The 22,289-nt window shown below is 39.3% G+C and overlaps 1 protein-coding gene and 1 long non-coding RNA gene across 3 annotated transcripts in view; one reads left to right on the top strand and one right to left on the bottom strand.

The window, feature by feature from the left end:
• Positions 1-1,062: 1,062 nt before the first annotated feature.
• Positions 1,063-21,204, top strand: LOC118761771. The gene is made up of 3 exons (XR_004997627.1): positions 1,063-1,073; positions 17,854-17,867; positions 21,074-21,204. It is a non-coding gene; the product is annotated as an uncharacterized LOC118761771 (long non-coding RNA).
• The window catches only part of LOC115231037, a 21,832-nt gene continuing 14,154 nt past the window's right edge, over positions 14,612-22,289 (bottom strand). The window contains exons 3-5 of one of the 2 annotated variants that reach the window (XM_036499922.1): positions 21,306-21,474; positions 15,339-15,467; positions 14,612-15,308 (exon numbers count right to left, since the gene is read on the bottom strand). In XM_036499922.1, the coding sequence (XP_036355815.1) occupies positions 14,737-15,308; positions 15,339-15,467; positions 21,306-21,474 (870 nt within the window). In that variant the 3' untranslated portion in view covers positions 14,612-14,736. Of the gene's footprint in view, positions 15,468-21,305; positions 21,475-22,289 lie in introns of both variants that reach the window. The other variant, XM_029801130.2, reaches the window with a different exon arrangement.

The raw sequence follows: 22,289 nt of genomic DNA, 5'->3' as shown, positions 1-22,289 counted from the left end.
ATGAAAGTATCCTTACAAATTCTTTTTTATTTGAAATCATCACAACTGTAATAATGTATACATATTTATGCGTGTGTAAATAGCTGGTTACTTAGTTACTATGTTGACATTAACAAAATGGTTAAGTGAAAGTGTTAATAAGTCAAGTTGCACCAAGAATAATTGCATCGGATTTAAATGTGAAATACTAAGTGTTAATAAGTCGACTTGTTCCAGAAATGTCCAAAATATGTATTGGAAAATCCGTGTACAATATACAGTACCTCGTTCAATTAATTGAGAAAAAGGCATCTATGTCCATATGAATTTTTTTTTTCACATGAAAGTACCTTTAGAAATTCTCTTTTATCAGAAATCGTCACAACTGTACATACACATGTGTATAAATAGCTGGTTACTTAGTTACTACATAAGGATGTCAAATGCAGGAAGTTGAAACATAGTTACTACGTCAGGACGCCAAGCACAGGAAGTTGACATTGACAAAACTATTTCAAGAAGTGAATCTTTATATATAAATCAATATTATTTATTTTTAATAAAGAAATAAATCAAGACCATATTATTCTTTCCAAGATCAAATTATTCATGTACCCCAAATATCGTACAGATTGATCCAGAGGTTTGAGCATGCATAGAGGACACACACACACAATGTATTATATATATAGATAGATTATACTCTAAAATAAGTCGTTTTTCTATGATAAAGCCAGCAAAATGATTGTCGTTATATGGATATCAACTGGTGAAATAAGTATATTCATCTTGGACCTCTTCTCTTTCTTTGTATTTTATACATCATAGGTATAAAGTCTTCTGGCAAGGTAACATGGATGGTGTAGGGGGTGTAGGCATTCTCCTTGTGGAGAAATGGGTGGATAAGGTCATAGAGGTTGCCAGGGTTTGCGGTAGAGTGCTTAAGCTCAGGTTAGTCCTACAGAGTGGCACAGCTACGATTATCTCCGCCTATGCCCCACATGCGGGGCTACCAAATAACCAGAAGGACCACTTTTATGATACCCTTCTACAGGCTACCTCAAAGACTAGTGGCAAGGACCTCATCTTTGTGGGTGGAGACTTTAATGGGCATGTTGGGCGGGAATCGGGTATCTTCACTGGGTTACATGGTGGCCATAGTATTGGCACCAGAAATGATGAGGGAACTAGACTACTGGAATTCTGTGATGCATGTAACCTCTTAATCTGCAACACTAACTTCAGGAAGCCTGACTGCCACCTTATAACCTATCAGTCAGGAGACTCCGCTAGCCAAATAGACTTCATCCTCACCAGACAGCGAGATGCAGGGTCGCTCATAAATACAAAGTCCCTCCCGAGTGAAGAATGTATCCATCAGCATAGGCTAATCATTAGTGGCTTTAGGCTTGACCCAGAAGGACTCCAAGAAACAGACCAATCCAGAAAAGAAGGATTTGGAAGCTAAAGAACCCTTCACATGGTCAGAGATTTAGGGACATCCTCATCAAGAAATTTGATGAGAGGGAGGACAAGCTACAGACGTCAGACATAGAAGGTAGCTGGAAATTCCTACGGGACAGTTTGCTGAGTGCCATAGACCAAGTCTGTGGATGGTGCAAAGTCCCTTCCAGACCTAGAGTTACGTGGTGGTGGAATAGTGCAGTAGACAAAGCCATTTGTGCAAAGAAACAGGCCTGGAAAGCCTGGAGGGATGGGGGTAGCAGGGAACTGTACCAAGTAGCCAAAAGGGAGGCTGGGCGGCAGGTATACATAGCCAAAGATGTAGCAGAAAAGAAGAAGTTTACCAATGTCCAGCGACGTGAGGTATGTCCAGCGACTGAGGTATTTCGGATTGCTAGACAGTGTGCGAGAGAAAATAGTGATGTTACAGGAGAGAAATGTGTCCGCATGGATGATGGGGCACTTGCTTTTAATGTTGGTGAAAAGAAAGAGGCTTGGAGAAGCCATTATGAAAGACTTCTGAACGTGGAGATTGAATGGGAAGAGGAGAGCCTGCCAAATGTTGACCCTGTAGAGGGACCAGCTATCTGAATAGACAGTAGTTAAGGCAATTAAGGGTATGAAACCAGGTAAAGCCCCCGGCCCATCAGGAATCACTGCTGAGATGCTTAAAACAGCTGGTTATGTGGGCTATGGCCTAGTCACCCGCATTGTAAACCAGGTAGTTCATAATGGAGTCATACCCAATGACTGGCGTAGCAGCACCATAGTCAACTGCTACATGGGTAGAAATAACTACAGGGGTATTAAACTGTTGGATCAGGTGATGAAGGTCACAGAGAGGGTCATAACCCATCTCATTAGGGAGAGAATTTGCTTAGATGAGATGCAGTTCGGTTTTGTGCCGGGTAGAAGCACCACTGATGCTATATTCCTGGTCCGACAACTGCAGGAGAAGTACCTAGCTAAAGACAAACCCCTCTACATAGCTTTTTTGGACTTGGAGAAAGCCTTTGACAGGGTCCCCCGATCCCTTATCTAGTGGTCGATGCGGAAATTGGAGATTGAAGAATGGCTAATAAGGGCTGTACAGGCCCTATACAGAGAGGCTGTCAGCAAGGTTAGGATTGGCAACGAATATAGTGAAGAATTCCGGGTAGAAGTCGGTGTACACCAAGGGTTAGCCCTTAGTCCCCTTTTATTCATCATAGTCCTCCAGGCAATAACAGAGGAATTCAAAACAGGTTGCCCCTGGGAGCTCCTCTATGCTGATGATCTGGCCCTCATAGCAGAATCACTACCGGAACTAGTGGAGGTGGATGCTTAGAGAGTGTCACCACTAGAATACGAATAGCCTGGGCAAAGTTTAGAAAGCTCCTACCCCTACTGGCGACAAAGGGTCTCTCACTCAGAGTGAAAGGTAGATTGTATGATGCATGTGTGTGAACAGCCATGCTTCACGGTAGTGAAACATGGGCCGTGACCACAGAGGACATGCGTAGACTTGAAAGAAATGAAGCTAACATGATCCGTTGGATGTGTAATGTCAGTGTGCACGCACGACAGAGTGTAAGCACCCTGAGAGAAATGCTGGACATAAGAAGCATCAGATGTGGGGTGCAAGAACGGTGCTTGCGATGGTATGGTCATGTACTGTGGATGGATGAAGAGAGATGTGTGAAGAAGTGCCGCTCCCAAACAGTTGAAGGAATCAGGGGGAGAGGTAGACCCAGGAAGACATGGGATGAGGTAGTCAAGCATGACCTCAGAGCATTGGGCCTCACTGAGGCAATGGCGAAGGACCGAGATCTCTAGAGATATGCTGTGACTGCAAAGACCCGGGCTGCTTCCTGCACCAGTTCCGCATAGCCCCTGCCCATTCAAAGTACCTTGGATTCCAGAACATCCCGCTGTGCTTGAGGAGACCTGTTGAGTCAAGTACATGAACATCAAAATAAATATCAATGGAAATAGTAGTTGTGATACCTGTGCCGCTGGCACATAAAAAGCACCATCCAAACATGGCCGTTGCCAGCACCACCTTGGCTGGCTTCTGTGCCGGTGGCACGTTAAAAGCACCAACCGATCATGGCCGATGCCAGACCACCCTGGCGCCTGTGCCAGTGGCACGTAAAAAGCACCCACTACACTCGCAGAGTGGTTGGCGTTAGGAAGGGCATCCAGCTGTAGAAACACTGCCAGATCAGACTGGAGCCTGGTGCAGCCCCTGGCTTCCCAGACCCCGGTCAAACCATCCAACCCGTGCTCATGCAGAAAACGGACGTTAAACGACGATGATGATGATGATGGTGATGATGATGATGAGTGGCCATGTCGTGGAAAGACGTGTTTTGTTTTTTGGTGGTGATTCAAACGTTTTGTTGCACGTGGATAATTTTTTCTATTGGAATTGTTGTCTATTGTTGAATATTTTCGAAATGTTAAACATTGTTGAACTTTGAAAATGTTTGTGCTTTTTCCCAGTGACGGGAGAAAGTAATTGTTGAAATATTGAAATTATCAATATTGAACTTATAGATATTATTAATAATGAACTTATTAGAGCGGTTGTAGGCTTTATTGTCATGCCCCCCACCCCCACCCCAGGCGGGGTGGCATTTGAACTGTTATCCTCATTAAGAGGGAAAAAAATTTATAGGTTTCCCGTTTTTTAGGATTTTATATTTTTTTATTGTGTGAAAAAAAAATGAATTTCGGACGTTGTAGGCTTTGTTGCTACGTCTCGCCAGGGGTAGTTTTTGAACTGTTGTCCTCGTTAAGAGGGTAAAAAAAAAGTAAAAAATTATAGGTTTCCCTTTTTCTGGGATTAAATTGTGTTTCATTTATTTCGAATGAATATGTCAGTCGAAATAATCCAAGAAAATAACCAGCTGCATGAGCCAGCAAAAAAGTTCACAGCAGTAGCCACTGTGTCTTCAAAAAATATTATAATTGACACAGAGAAGCTCTCCGAGCTTTTTGAGAGAATGAAAGAGGAGGGTGGGGATATAAAGATCTCACCCTCCCCTAGTGTTGAAAATCGGAAGAGAAGTTGAGTCGCGTTTTTACTGTGCTCCTGTGAGTAGCTTTTTTAATTGTTGATTTTGTAAAAGTTATTGTTATTGTTAAACGGTTTTTGGTTTTTTTTTGTCTGTCTGTGTTGAGACAATATTGGAACAATTGACTGAGAATATCAGAATGGGAAGTGTTATTATGAGAGTGTGGGTGGAGGGCAGAGCTCCATGCTGCTACAAGTGTGGCCTGAAAGGTCACATAAGAGCTAACTTCCCTCCCCCATCAAAGGAAATTGATGCGGAACCTCAAAGAGAGGTAGTGGCCAATGAGGAAGAGCAGAAATCAACGGAAGAGAAGGTACAAAAAGAATGGGAAGAAGGCAGTAGGAGGAAGAGAAGAAGCAAAAAAATAAATAGTGCTGAACCCCAATCCACCCCAACACCACCCGCACCCTCTGAGGCCCATCCATCCCCTGCAGACAGTGAACCCACCCGTTCTCCACCAACAAGAAAACAAAAAAAGAAGCAAACACACAAGATAATTTTTTAAATCCTAGGCCCAATTTTCTGGGTATTTCGAACAAAGAAGAAGTAAAGGAAATATTGAAAGACTATGACTGTTGGGACAAGGAGGGGTTTAAGTTCACTGTAATCCCGGAAGACCATATAAAAGAATTTGTGGAAAAATGTACAAATAAAAACTATAAAATGAATAGACATAAAATGGCAAACGAGAAAATAACTGAATTGGAAAAGACATTTGCGACTAAACTAGAGGACAATGTGTATATCATTCAGGATTAAGGACAGGTAAGTGATACATCACTTTCATTTTTTCATTTTTCATTTTCAAAATTCATTTATTTATATTTGTGTAATTGTGATGTTTTATGTCCCCAATGTTTGTATTGTCCCCTCTGTGTAGCCCTTTATGGGTAATAAAGAAATGAAATCTGAAGAGAAGGACAGTTGTTTACAAAATGTACTGTCCTTCATCGAAGAAATTCAAGCACTTCAAAAAGTGCCAAATAGAAAAGTGCCTGGCCCCTATATGGAAAGATATAAAATACATATCGAGGGGCTGGGCATGTGGAACAATAGAGGCCAGATTCAAGACGGCTGAAAAAGCCCAAGAGCACTCAGTGAGTCCTCTGAAAACGAAGGAGGTGGTGCTGCTCCCAACATACATGGGAAGGAGAACAGCACGCATCCGAATAAACGACATACCACCTGAAATTGAGGCAAGGGAGTTGTATAACAGGACGGACAAAATCACCTTCCTCCAAATTACATGCACTGCCCCACAAAATTGGCAAGGGCAGAGCATCTCTGTGATTATTCAAGGAACGCAACAAAACATCAAGAGAAAGAGTAGATTCAAGTAGAGGGCAAAAAGCCCACGTGTTTCGAATGTGGAAAAAAGGCCACATTCGTGTAGACTGTGAAATATAAAACAAAAAGAAAAGAAATGCGCAGACATCAGGCCCTTCAACTACAGAAAAACCCGCACACAAATTAGCCCCCACAGAAACAAATACTCCCACCCCACCATCTGTGGCACCTGCTCCCAAAAAAAACACCCAAAAACCCCAGGCCATGCACACACTGGTCCCAACAGAAACAAATGCACCCACCCCCTCTGAAGTAACAACTCCTCTGGAAGACAGCATGGAGGTGACCGAGGGGGAGTTCAAGACACCCAGAAAAAAGAGAACACATGCACCTTCCCCATCCATATCCCCCACAAAGAAAAAAGAAGAAAAACAACACACCACAGAAAAAAAGATCCTGCTCCACTGTCCCAGAGGAGAAAATAAAAAAGAACAAAGACAGAACAAAAACCCTGGTAAAGTTTGATACTTTATGGAAATATTTTTTAAAAAAAGCGCCACACCGTGGAGCTGTTGCAGCAGCCCGAAGAGAGATGTGCCTGGATATCAGAAAAACTGTATAATGAAATATACACGATTGGATTGCTGCGTTGTACAGCGACATCAAGTCCGTCGTAAAAGTGAACGGTTTCCTTTCGAAGCCATTCAGGATCGAGCACTCTGTGCATCAGGGGTGTCCCCTGTCCCCGCTTTTGTATGTACTGGCTCTCGAGCCATTATTGCGGAAGTTGGAGGCTCTAGGGGAGCACCGCATGATCTATGGTGTGGAAGAGGAGCTACGACGTATGCAGATGACATCTCCATCATCATGGCAGATGAGGGCCAGCTTCCAGTGGTAGAAGAGGCTATCAAAAGTTACGAGGCGGTGGCAGGAGCAAAGGTTAACAAGGACAAGTCAATTGGTTTGCAGCTTGGCCCCTGGAGGGGCAAGCCGATGCCGTCCAATAACGTCATGAGCCATTGGACAGAAGGTCCTGTTAAGCTGCTCGGAGTCTGGTTCGGGCCAGACCTCCGGATAGAGACAAATTGGAGTGAGGTGGCCAGCAAAGGTGACTGCTCTAACCCAGACCTGGTCTGGGCGGGCGTTATCCTTTCTAGGAAAGGCGGTGGTGGTGCAGATGTTTATAGCATCAGTTATCACCTACCATCTGACTGTGGTGCCTTGCCACGATTTATGGCTGAACAAGTTGGAGAGAATCCTTTTCCACACAGTTTCTATCTACCAGACCCACTCACAAGGCATTGGTTGGCCCAGGATTATAGTAGAAAACACTTGCCCAGGTGGGACTGAACCCAAAACCATATGTGAGCTTCTTAACTACAAAGACATGCCTGCACTTGGTTAATTAAGAAAAATAATTAAAAACAAACAACACATCATTAAGAGTAGTTTTTTTATTAAATTTATTTGGAAATAAAAATTAAAATTAAAATTTACAAAAAAAGCAAAAATAAATAAAAATAGAAATATCACCAAAATGCTTTTTAGTAAAAGTGTGAAGGGACAATGGAGGGGAAAGGGCGATGGTTTTGTATAGAAGACTGTTATATTTGTAATGAGGGTGTGAGGGATGGGAAAGAATAGCTTGAAAAAATAAGTACAAGTTAAACACTCGGGTCAGTGTAAGCGACTTATCCCTTCCCTACAAATTTCAAACCAAAGGATTACCATTATTTAATTATACTATAATTTGGCTTGCCCTCCTTTTGGCTTGCTCTCCATCTGGCTTGCTCTCCATCTGGCTAGCTTTCCATTTAGCTTGCTCTCCTTTTGGCTTGCTCTCCGGTTGGCTTGCTCTCCTTTTGGCTTGCTCTCCAGTTGGCCTGCTCTCCTTTTGGCAGCTCTCCAGCTGGCCTGCTCTACATACATACATATTTGTGTATAGATACATACATCATCATCATTGTTCGACTGTGGTCGAGACAATGGAATTTACCATGCTACGCCAGACTTCCTGTTGCTGGATGCCTGTATCCCTGGAGATTACATCAGGGTAGGAGAGTGTGAGCCCTCTGGTAGTGCGCCCTCTTCCAGAGGAGAAGAGTAGAAATTACCTCGTTTTCAGCTCTACAACAATGTCCAGCAAACTGGACTCTCCTACCTTTCACAAGAGATGACACAGGTGGTAGTTTCCCATATATTTGCATTTTGGTTGGATGGCGCTTCCACGAGAGATTTTGAGCTCTCATAAGGAGGCGAGTGTAGGTTCCATCCAACCACCTCTCAAGCTTCTTTAAAAACGTCCAGGTTTCTGAGCCATATAGTAGAATTGGTTCGACTGTGGCTTTGAAGATTTCAAGTTTGAAGTCTCTACTTAGATTTGATGACCAGATCTTATGCATGTCATTACAGGCTGACCAGGCCATACCCTTTCTAGTTAGAAAATCTTTTCCAGATGATATGTATGACCCAAGATATTTGTAATCAGAAACCATATTTAAGGGTGCATTGTTGAGAATAGGCACTTGATTCAGTCTTGGCCTCATTGAGGTAAAGACCTACACAATTTGAGGCTTGTTCGAGAGATTGTAAAAGAGACTGGGCATTGGAGAGAGAATCACTGATAAGAGCAATGTCGTCAGCAAAGTCAGTGTCTGTCAAGTATTCAGCTGGGTGTCTGGAACTTCTTCTTGGTTTTATTTCAAAGCCCTTGCCAGAGATGGTATCAACTGACATACTGATATACATGAAAATAGTCTGTGAGATCTGTGGAGGTAGGGTCCAAAAGAGTACAAAGATCCAGTGGTAGTCCAGATAGAGTGCTCGTTATGTGAATGAGAAGAGGTACTGAAAGTTCGGGAAGCAGTTAAGATGCAAGCCCAAGAGAGTAGGAAGTTCAGTCAGGCAGGATCAAACTGGGGTAACCACATGAGCATATAATATACAGTTTAACCCTTTTGTTACAAACTCGGCTGAAACTGGCTCTGAGTACAAATGTCTTCATCATCATCATCGTTTAACATCCATTTTTTTCCATGCTAGCATGGGTTGGACGGGATATATATATATTTGTGTGTTAGTATGTACATACATACATGCTCAATTATCTATACAAATACATAGACACACATATCAAGACATATATACATAAACAAACATATACATTAGGTATTTGAATGCACCAATCAGCAGAAAGATCAAAGCATAAATGGGTCAGTAGTAGATAACAATAATGTAATATGTTAAATATTATCCAGGATAGTGGACTGACTGAAAGGGGCAATGCACACATATACACACACCTGTGTTTATGTAAGTATATTATTATGGTATTACAAGATGTAAACATTATGTGAAAGTTTAGAGTTTTGTAAATCGAGATTTTGTGTTTGAAACAAGGTGGTGGTAAGAGAGAAAGAGTGATACAGTGATGTAAGGTTTTCATAAATTTTGAATTAAAATCTTCCACCAGTCACAATTTATGTTCCTAACACTAGTTGAATGATAACTAAGTTATTTTACTAAATTCTTTGTTATATTTAAAATTAATTGAAAGAAACATAGAGCATCTCAAAATAAACATGGTAATGAAAGGGTTAAGTTTACAGAAAACAAAAGACGAACAACAAGCAGGTGTATTAGTTTAACGCCCAGGAAAAATGGAAAAGTCTTTTACATTCCAAGCCTACTGAAGAGCTTAGGCTCAAAACATAAAAGACTTTTTCATTTTTCCCAAATGTTAAACTAATACACCTGTTTGTTGTTCCTACACCTGTCATCATCTTTTGTTTTCTGTAAATTTAAACTATAAATTTAAACAGATGTATTGTAGTTCACTACAGCTGTGTTCTTTATTGATGAACAGATGATGTATATTCAGTCGGCCATTTGTAATTGTACACAAAACTGGAATACAAATCTGTGTTTACTTTAGTAAGATATCACCAACCTGACCTTAGTGCTTTACTATTTAAGTACCTGATTCACTTTCACCCTGAAAATTTTACATATATATATATATATATATATATATATATGAGTGGACAAATGAAAGAAAAGGGCAGTCAACACATCTAGCAGGAGTTACATTTGAAACTTGAAGTAGCATGGAAACTAAATCAAACTGTTCTAAATATTTATATATATATATATAATATATATATATATATATATATATATATATATATATATATATAGATAGATAGATACATTATGGAGGGTACAATTTCGGAGAGATTTGGCGGCTGTTTCTAACATGTCAAACAAGTATATAAGAGGGTCCCTGAGTTGGTTTGTTGTTGTTATTTCGTAGTAGTAGCAGCAGCAGTAGTTTAAAATAGCAGTGTTAAACTTCTATTGAGGCACAAAGCCAGCATTCTACAAAGGGTGGGGGTCAGTTGATTATATTGGCCCCAGTACATGAATGGTACTGTATATCCTTGAAAGGATCAAAGGCAAAGTCAATCTTAACCTGGCTTGAACCCAGAATACAAACATCCAAATATCACAGGTTATTTTGTCTGATGCCCTAATGACTCTGGCAAACCATAATAATAATAATGGTTTCAAATTGTGTCAAAAGTCCAGCAAGTTGGGGGACAACGGTCCCAGTACTCAGAACTTATTTTATCTTCACTGAAAGGACGAAAGGCAAAATCCACCTCAGCAGAATTTGAATGCAGAATGTAAAGATGAATGAAATGCCACTAGCATTTTGGCCAGCATTGTAATGATTCAACTGGGTCACTGCCTTTGTAATAATAATAATAATGCCTTTCAGGGTCGATAAATTAAGTACCAGTTGCTTACTGGAGACAATCCAATTGACTGCCCCCACTACCCAAAACTTTCAGGCCTTGTGCCTAGAGTAGAAAAGAATAGTTTTGCCACAAGGGCAGTAATTTGGAGGGAGGGGCAAAGTTGACCTCGGCAGAATTTGAACTCAGAGCATAAAGACAGACAAAACACCAAGAATTTCGCCCAGCATACAAACAATTCTGCGAGTTCACTGCCTTAATAATAATAATAATAATAACAATGAAGTTAGAGATTTATAAATTAAAATTAATGGAAGATGTTGTGATAGTCATGCATTCTATAAAGAAAAAAAAATATATGCGTAGGAGTGACTGTGTGGTAAGTAGCTTACTCACCAACCACATGGTTCCGGGTTCGAGCCGACCAAAGCCTTGTGAGTGGATTTGGTAGACGGAAACTGAAAGAAGCCCGTCGTATATATGTATATATATATATATATATATATATATGTGTGTGTGTGTATGTGTTTGTGTGTCTCACACACTCGTACCCACTCACACACATCTATCTACCTAACTACTCTACCTGTGTGAAATGTGGGTGTGGAGGTATTATATCTATGTATATTTCCTATTTAGTATTGGGGAGGTTTCATTTATAAGGACGTACTCCCGTATTTGTCTGAGTGTTGGGTCTTTTGGGTGCTTGGATAAAATGCGGATGACAAGTTGACCCAAGTTACCTCCATGGTGGTCTTTGGCATTTTGGTAGAGTATGGAGGACTGTTTTCTATCGTCATATTGTCTTAGATATTGATTTATTCATTCCACAATGCTCCTAGAGGTCTCCCCTATGTACATCATGTTCATGTCTTTACAAGCACCTTCTATGCATCTTATGCTGTAATTTACATTTCGAGTTCTACAGTTAATGCCAGGGCTAATCCTACATACCATGCAGTTATCATTGGTGCATTTGGTATTCTTAAAGGGTAAGTCCTACATAGTCGTGATCTGACGGAGTTTCCTGGCTTTTCAACAATTTTAATGTTGAGCTTGGTCTCCTTCAGAGTTTTTCTAAATCTACAGGCTAGTTCTCCATGGGCTGTGACCTCTACAAACATCACTCCTTGATATTTTTCAGTTTTATACCACGTGTTCGCCCTGTTTGCTTTGTCGCAAGTTCTTTGTATTCTATTCCATTCTTTGTTTCTATATCTAGGGCAGGTACCACTGGTATCATTACGTATGTTATCTAATTTCTTTCTAGCCCCCCCCCCTGTATACTCGAACCCTATCTTTCTGATCATATCCAGAGAACTGCATACGGTGTATGAAGTTTTGTACTTTTTTATTTTTTGCATATAAGCATATAGATATGAAAATAAACTGATCAACATACAGACAGATAGGTACATAGGTTACAAGAACAGACAAGCACACATACGCAAATGGAAACTGAAACACGACCATATATATACACACACTTTACTCCACACAAAGACACATATAAATGTGCACATCCATACATACAAACATGGTACATAGTTGCATAACACACACAGACATGCACACAAGAGGAGACAGAGGTGCACACATATACAAACACACGCTCACACACATACATAGAAAATACACAAACACAGACATGCAAGCACATAAATATGCAGGTTACATACATACAGATGCACACACATACATACATATATACATATGCATACACACACATATATATACACACATACACATGCAAACATACACACATACATACATACGTATATTGCATGCATGCATAGGCACACACACACACACACACTGACCCACACACATGCGCACAAAACAAACAAAAGGGAACGCAGTGTAAATAAGGGACAGAGTCAAGACTATTGAAAAGGTTGCAAGACGCAACGAGAATTTTAGGAAAATAAAAATAAGAAATTAGTGGAAATTTTACTGGCACAAAAAGAAAATGACTCTCCCCAGACACAGAATATGCTTCAACACACGAACTCATATAAAGAATCTTGCAAACCAAATCCAAAAACGAAATATATATACATATACACACACATGTACATATACACTTAAAAATATGTGTGCTCATATGTATGTATGTACATGTGTTTATGAATCTATCTGTGTGTGTGTGTGTGCACATGCGCATTTTAGATTCATAGATTCAAAGGGAGGTTACTCTAGACGGTCCGCCTGAAACCTTTTCTTTATTACCAAATCACTTTAGAGGAAAAAGTTTCCCCTCTAGTCAAATTTAAATTACCATATATATTTGTTAGTTTCAAATTCAATCCCAAACACCTTAGGCAGTTATCTGCGACTACCTAGGTGATCAAAGCCTTGTCAGTGAATTTGGTAAACAACTGAAAGAAGCCCATATTGCACACACACACGCACACATCATGGTATTGATTAGACTATAGGATGTTGTAACTCATTACTGGTCACGTGTTTTGCATTGTTTTAGCCTTTGAATGATGGCACCCTGCTGGCTACGCAAGTAGGCCAATGTTCCACTTGATCAAAAGGCCAATGCATTGCAAAGTTAACAGCTCAGTGGACTGGAGCAATACTTACATGCAAAGCACTTCATTTCATGTTGCTCCAGTTCACTCAGCTGTATATGACTAACCCTGCTGCTGGGACACTACCCTGAAGGATTTCAGTCAAATGAATCGACCCCAGTACTTATTTTCTAAGCCTGGTACTTATTCTATCAGTCTTTTTAGCCAAACTGCTAAGTTACAGCTCATCACATGAACCTAGCTCCTCAGGCTTAGGCAAGAAGCTAGGTTTGTGTGATTAAGTTGCATGGAGTCAAAGCAAACTGTTTTAAGTCACTATATGTATGCCTACCAAATATATTAAGTGCCTCTTTCTTTCATGTGTCCACTCATATATATATATATAGCGTCTTTGCTAGTATATACACAGTGAAGCTATACAATAGTGTTGTATTTATTACGATTGCTATTTTCCAGCAAATATTGATGCCTTGTTGTACCATTTACCTACTTTTATATGTATATATATATATATATATATATATATATATATATATATATATATATATATATATAAGGATAAAGGGTAAAAAAACCTTTTTTAACAAATGATCATGGGATTGCACTGAGAAAGCTCCCCTCCAAGGCACAAGTCCATGCAAGGTTGCTTTTGTAGAAGGCCAGCAATTACCCATGCATACCAGCCTTCCTTCTCCACACCACTAATGTTATCCAAGGGAAACATACTGGTCTGGGAATTGAACTGACTACCTCGTGATTGTGAGCCCGATGTGCTAATCAAAGAACCATATATATATATATCATTATCATCATCATCGTTTAACGTCCATTTATTCATGCTAGCATGGGTTGGACGGGATATATATATATATATATATATTATATATATATATATTATATATATAATATATTATATATATATATATATATATATATTTGAGTGTGTGTGTGTGTATACATACATACATGCTCAATTATCTATACAAATACATAGACACACATATCAAGACATATATACATAAACAAACATATACATTAGGTATTTGAATGCACCAATCAGCAGAAAGATCAAAGCATAAATGAGTCAGTAGTAGATAACAATAATGTAATATGTTAAATATTATCCAGGATAGTGGACTGACTGAAAGGGGCAATGCACACATATACACACACCTGTGTTTATGTAAGTATATTATTATGGTATTACAAGATGTAAACCCTATGTGAAAGTTTAGAGTTTTTGTAAATCGAGATTTTGTGTTTGAAACAAGGTGGTGGTAAGAGAGAAAGAGCGATACAGTGATGTAAGACTTATCAAAACAGCTGTAGGGATGAACATATTAAGATATCAAGATATGAATGTTGTTTTCTGCCATACTGTCTAACAAATATATATATGTGTGCATGTGTGTTTTATATATATGTATATATTCAACATACAGTTGCATATACACAGAAATACATACATATACATATGTATGTACATGTGTGTGTGTGTGTGTGTGTGTGTATATATATATATATATGGTGTGCATGTATGTATATGCATGTACATATATATATATATACACACACACACATATATATAAACTAATTATAAAATTAATATATACAAAAATACAAAGTCCAATTCATGGCACCCTAAACTCCTTAAAACTCATCTTTCTGCCGTGTCCCTTTGGGTTTGTTATGTTTCTTACCATACCCTTTCTTACCCCCAACATTATTTCTATATTTATCATCATCATCGTCATCATCATCATCATTGTCATCGTCATCTTTTCCGCGTCGCAAGTTATTTTTTGACCCTTTCGTCTTGTCTCGTCGTTTTTGCTTGACATCATCCTTTGACCCAGCGACATTGTCTCGTGTGCTGTGTTCATTTTGCGATGATGATGGTGATCCCTGTGGCATGTTGGCTCGTACAATGTCTGCATGATTGTACACCTTGTGTCCCTTCATATTATTCTCCTGTTGAGTATAACCCATTGCTTCTTTTGCTGTTTTACTGCCGAAATCGCCATTGTTGCTGTTGTCTTTTTGGTCTGGCGGCGATTGTGATGATGATGATGATGCCTGCCTGAATGTCTCGTCTGATGATTCAGAACCAGGAGGGACAGAGTCTCCTGAGGAGCGAGACTTTGTACCAAAAGTTTTCTTGGAAGTGTGAACAAACTGGGAAGACGAACTCTCACCTCCACCACCACCACCTTCACCACTGCCACTACCACCACCACTGCTACTACTGTCACTGTCTCCATGGACATCATCATGAGCAGGACCACCACCACAGATGCAGGCATTGCTCTGGGACTGTTGGAAAGTCTTACATCCAACTGCCACTGTTGTCTTGTATGCCAGGGCAGCTATGCTGACACAACCTGAAAAACAGAAGAAAGCCAACATTAATTGACAATACGTTATATAGCTAAACTATTTCTGCATATAAGATACACATTATCGTGGCTGTTGCCAGCCTCCCCTGGAACCTGTGCCGGTGGCACGTAAAAGTACCCATTACACTCTCAGAGTGGTTGGAGTTAGGAAGGGCATCCAGCCGTATAAACTCTGCCAGATTAGAGTGGAGCCTGGTGCAGCTTTCTGACTTGCCAGTCCTCAGTCAAATCGTCCAACCCATGCTAGCATGGAAAGCGGACGTTAAATGATGATGATGGTGATGATGATTACAGTGGTTCTCAACCATTTTTTGCCTATAGACCCCTTTTATTTCTACTTTACTCTTCTGGATCTCCATAACCATTTAATGTATATAAAAAAAAAATCTCACTGTATTTTTATAATTAAATATTATTAGGAATTGTATTAAAATCTATATAATAATCTGCTTGTTCGTTTGTCCATTATTTAGAGAGGTCGAAGTGGAATGAGTGAGAGATGGAATGAGAGAGAGAGAGAGAAAAAGAGAGGGGAGGAGTGTCAGCACAAAAGAAAAATACACTGAGGCCAAATGTGTTATGTGGTTAGTTGAAGGGAGAGGGAAAGATCAAGAGAGAAAGATGAGAGAGAGGAGAGAGAAGTGTTAATGATGTGCGGTAGGGTGGCGAGAGAAAGGTAAAAAGAAAGAGATATGTTTAGGATACAATATTTAGCAGAGAGTAATGTTTAGGTGGTGAAGTTAAAGAAAGGTAGATAAAAAGAGATAGGCAAGAGAGAGAGACAGAGAGAAAGAGGGGCAGAGAGTAGTTGTATTGTCAGAGTAGAGATACAAGGTGGTATCAAAAGGTTCCCAGACTAGTTTTTAAATATTTTGTGCATTGAACAACAAAATCTTATACAGACCCCAGTTAAGAACCACTGCATTAACCAATCAAAAACACACAAAGACTTTTAACTTCACTTAAACATTTAAATATTTGGTGTCAAAACTTAAGTTTTTGTGTGTTTTTGAATTCCTGTGTGTCTTTCATATTGCAATTGTTTCAGTTGCTGCAGCATACAGTTGCAGATAAAACCATAGCATATATATATATATATATATATATATATATATATATATATATATATATATAATAACAATAATAATAACAATAATATCCAAACTTACAAGGAAAAATTAGATTTAGGATTTAATACTGGTTTTATCTCTAATTTAATTCTATATATATCTATACACGTATAATAAGGGATGACCACTAAGTGGACATCCAATATGCTAGAAGATCATCTATGATCTAACCACAAAGAAAAGAATGTTCTCTAGAGAAATTCAGCAAACACTGGATTTTTCAGTTTAAGAGCCTTTTAGATCTGACAAATTGACCTTTCCTCATCATATAAGACTTATGTCTTTGTGATGTCTTTGTGGACAACATTTCTGACTGTTCCTTCTGACACATGGAGATCTTTTGCAATTGACCTCATGGATTTTCTGGGATTGTAATCAATGGTCCGTTGAACTTGCTGGATAAATTCAGGTGTTCTAATGATTTCAGAGCATTTAGAATGATTTTTATGCTTTGATACTGGTGATATGCTTCCATCTTCAGTCTTTGGCTCCTTACAAACTTTGTAGACAAAAGAGATCTGACAGCTTTTAAAAATCGAGATATTTCTAAATCACTATGCTCAACCTTTACAACCACAATAACAGCATGCCTCTCCATTTCTTGAGTAAGCTGAGGGTCTGCCATTATTATTTTCTGAAACAAAGATTTTACAAAGTTAGCAAAACATGCAGCAATGACCCAAAAAAAGATATTTCCTCAAATATCTTACACACCCTGTATGTGCACACACACACACACACACACACAAATTGCTTGTTTGAGTTATTGGACTGCAGCCATGCTGAAACACTGACTTGAAGAGTTTGGTCAAACAAATCAACACCAGTACCTTTTTTTTTTTTTAAGCCTGGTACCAATTCAATCAGTCTCTTTTTGCCAAACTGCAAGCTGTTAGAATTGTTACCACACTGGGCAAAATGCTAAGTAGCATTTTGTCAATCTTTACATTCTGAGTTCAATTTCTGCTGTCAATTTTGCCTTTCATCCTTTCAGGGTCAAGAAAATAAGTACCAGTTGAGTACTGGGGTCAATGTAATCGACTTACCCACTTCTTTGAAATTACTGGCAATGTGACAAAATTTGAAACCATTATTATTATTATTATTATTATTATTATTATTATTATTATTAAGGTGGCAAACTTACAAAATAATTAGCCCACCAGGTAAAATGTTTAGAGGCTTTTCATCATTTTGAGTTCAAATTCCACCGAGGTCGACTTAGCCTTTCATCCTTTCAGGGTCAATAAAATAAGTACCAGTTGAGCAGCAGGAGATCGAAGTAATCAACTTACCTCTTCCCCCAAACTTTCTGGCCTTGTGCCAAAATTTGAAACCAGTTTCATAAATTCATATGTAACCACTATATTAGACACAGGCATGCCTGTGTGGTATGAATCTTGCTTTCTAACCACATGGTTTCGGGTTTAGTCCCACCATGTGGCACCTTCGACCATGTGTCTTCTACTATAACCTTATGACTTGTAAGTGGATTTGGTAGACGGAAACTGAAAGAAAGTGGCGAGCTGGCAGAAACGTTAGTGCACCAGACAAAATGCTTAACGGTATTTTGTCTGCCGTTACATTCTGAGTTCAAATTCCACCGAGGTCGACTTTGCCTTTCATCATTTTGGGGTCAGTAGATTATGTACCAGTTACGCACTGGAGTTGATGTAATTGACTTAATCCTTTTGTCTGTCCTTGTTTGTCCCCTCTATGTTTAGCGCCTTGTGGGTAATAAAGAAATAGTTCTACTCTTTCCATCCATTTTGTAAGATAGCAGGGTGTATTTTGCAGGAGTTTGGCTGTAATTTTCAGCCATTTGAACAGATTGAATAAATAGGGGGAAATCTTTACAGGATACTTTACTGACAGCTTGTTGATCAAGTCATGAAACCATACAAAACCGTTTAAGCGTCAGGGGAGATAACTAAAGGCCATGCAAATGTGGCTTCTTTCGTTTAGTAACAGTTATTTCACATAGTAGTTACATTGGAATTTATGAAATTAATTAAACCCTTCGTTATACTTTGTATGATGTATGTGTATATCTTTTACTCTTTTATTTGTTTGTCATTTGATTGGGGCCATGCTGGGAAACCACCTTAAAGAAGTGCTAGTTGAATGAATCAACCCTTGTACTTATTTTTTTTTTAATGGCTAGTACTTATTTTATCAGTTTCTTGTGCTGAACTGCCAAGTTACAGGGATATAAACACATCAACACTAGTTGTTAGGCGGTGGGGGGGGGGGGTATAATCACAGACACACACACAAGTAAAGATGCATGGTTTAGTGGTTAGGGTGTTGTACTCATGATTACAAGATTGCTGGTTCAACTGCCTGTGCTGTGTCTTTGACCAGAACACATCAGCTCATGTTGCTGCGTGATCATTTTGTCATCTGACATGTGGCATGTTATGCACTTATCGATTTGATGGAGGGAGTGACCTTATGGGATTATAAACATTTGATCATTATAAACAAATATGTGTGGTTGTTCAGCAAGAAATTGCAGAACCCTTGCATGCCATCTAACGACAAACAGTCTACAGTACACAACCACACACGTACATATATATGATGGGCTTCTTTCAGTTTCCTATTTCTTTATTACCCACAAGGGGCTAAACATAGAGGGGACAGACAAAAGGATTAAGTCAATTACATCAACTCCAGTGCGTAACTGGTACATAATGGAAGTGACAGCTGGAACCTATCTGGCAAAGGTCTGCTAGATCAGGACTAGGGCTAAACAACAACATACATGTCTCCTCATCAGTTATGTCCATTTCTCCATGTTTTATATATGTGTGTATGAAGGTACGTGGCTTAGTGGTTAAGGTATTCAGCTCACAATTGCAAGATCATGAGTTCAATACCCAGCAACATGTGACACTTTATTTCACATTGCTCCAGTCAACTCTGCTTGCAAAAATGAATTGTACCTATAATTCAAAGGGCCAGCTTTGTCACATTCTGTGTCACACTGAATCTCCCTGAGAACTAGGTTAAGGTTATGCATGTCTGTGGAGTACTCGGCCATATGCATGCTAATTCCACAAGTAGGTTGTTCCATTGATCGGATCAACTGGAAACCACATCATTGCAACTGAAGAAGTGCCACGTGTGTGTGTGTTATCATTGTCGTCGTCGTCATCTTTTGGTGTCTATTTTCCATGCTGGCATGGGTTGGATGGTTTGACCAGAGCTGGCAAGCCAGACAGCTGCACCAGACTCCAGTCTGATTTGGCTTGGTTTCTACAACTGGATGCCCTTCCAAATGCCAACCAATTTACAGAGTGTGCTGGGTCCTTTTACATGACTCCTGTACTGGTACTTTTTTACATGGCAGAAGCATGAATACTTTTTACATGGCATTGGCACAGGGCTCTTGCAGGTCAATCCTCTTCACCAGGACGAGTGGCACTAGCACTTCTGCTATGGAGGATGGGTCTTCTTCAGTACAGCAAGGCACTAAATATCTCAGTCTTTTGTCATTTCCATAAGGTTATCATTTGCTTTTGTCGTTTGCTTTTTGAAATCAAAACGGAAATTGTAGTTGTGGCCAATGCCAGTGCCGCATGACTGGCACCCATGCCGGTGGTACATAATGAGCAGTGCCTCCTGACTGGCTCCCCATGCCGGTGGCACGTAAAAAAAAAACTCATCTGAATGTGGTTGATGCCAGTCCCCACCGACTTTACTCCTGTGCCGGTGGCACATAAAAAGCACTATCTGAACGTGGTCAATGCCAGTGCTGCCTGATTGGCTCTTGTGCCAGTGGCATGTAAAAAGCACCCACTACACTCTCAGAAAGGTTGGTGTTAGGAAGGGCATCCAGCTGTAGAAACATTGCCAGATTGGAGCCTGGCACAGCCTACTGGCTTGCCAGTCCCCCAGTCAAACCATCTAACCCATGCCAGCATGAAAAATGGACGTTAAACGATGATAAGTAATACATCTGTGATGTTTCATTATAACTTTTTACATTCTGAGTTTAAATTACAATGATGGCTGTAACCTTATGTGTCACCCTTCTGGAGTTGATAAAATAAAAGTAGGAATGAAATACTGGGATAGATTTATCATTTCTATAAAACATCTTAGATATGAATGGAATTATAATAGAAGACTAAGACTAACTTTACTTTTCATGTACCTGGGGGTTTATAAAATAAAATAGCAATAAAATACACCTATCAATGAATGGACATGAATGGAATCATAATAGAAGATTAAGGCCAACTTTAACCTCCATCCTTCTGGCATGGCAGTGAAATACTGGGGTAGATTTAATATTCCTACACGTGAATGGTTTTACAACAGAAGACTAACTTTCCATTTCATTCACATGGGGAAGATGTAACATTCCTATAAAACATCCTAGATGTCAATGGAATTATAACAGAAGACTAACATTAACTTTACCTTTCATCGTTCTGGGGTTTGATAAAATAGAGTAACAGTGAAATACTGGGGTAGACGTTATATTCTTATAAAACATTTGAGATGTGATTGGTATTATAACAGAAGACTACACTAACTTTACCTTTCATCACTGTGGAATTGATAAGATAAAGTAGCAGTGAAATACTAAGGTAGACTTAATATTCCTATAAAACATTTTACTTGATGTAAAAGGAATTATAATAGAAAACAAGACCACTGTTTCTTGGCCTTTTAGACCTACCTTCATATAACTCTGTACCACCTGTGGCTTTGTGTATGTTTTTACATATCATCTTGAGGCAGTCTTGGAACTCTGAGTCACAGACACTCTTGTTGCTGTTACACATATCATAGCAGAAGTCATGTGTCTCACAGCATGTGGTGACAGCAGGGAAGAGCTGTGAATGGATCTGAAACACATGATGGTAAACATATAAATATAAACATATATATAAATATATTGGGTCATCCCATAAATAATGTGGTTATTTTATACTTCTTTTATTTTTCAAAATTAAGATAAACAAAGTTCTTTTTTAAGCTCTCCTTCATATTCTACAATGCTCTTCCATCTATCTACTAGACTTGCAAGGCTCCTCATTTAAAATTCACTTGTCTATGATGAAAAATACTCCTCCAGTACTGTTCTGACCTCGTCTACAGAATTCATATTTTTTCTGTCCAAATGATTTTGAAGACAGCAGAATAAATGATAATTAGATGGGGCAATGTCTGGTGAATATGGAGAGTGGAGCATCATTTCCCATTCAAACTGCTCCTTCATTTGGAATGTCATCCTCGCTGTATGTGACTGAGCATTATCCTGATAGAACACCTTTCGTCTTGAAACCAAAAATGGTAATTTTCCAATGATATGCAAGTGTCGATGAATGGTTGAATGACCAAATCCAGGGTTCTCCGCTAGTTCCTCAACAATTACGATAGCATGTTGTTCCACCAAGGTTTGCAGGACATACTTGTCAAGCTCTACAGATCTTCCAGGACGTGGCTCATATTCTAGGCTGTAGTTTCCGACTCAGAATTTCTGGAACCACTATTGACACTGGCTTAGGCTTATTGTCCGATCCCCATATACTGCATTAGTATTCCTCACACTTTCTGTTGCATTGTTGCCTTTATTGAACTCATAATGCAAAATATGCCAAATATGCTCCTTTGTCACTTCCATTATAGCTTTGAAAAAATAACTCTTAAAATCGAACTT

Source organism: Octopus sinensis, unplaced genomic scaffold, assembly GCF_006345805.1.
Source record: "Octopus sinensis unplaced genomic scaffold, ASM634580v1 Contig17232, whole genome shotgun sequence".
NCBI lineage: Eukaryota > Metazoa > Mollusca > Cephalopoda > Octopoda > Octopodidae > Octopus > Octopus sinensis.
This window is presented reverse-complemented; position numbering and strand designations above follow the sequence as displayed.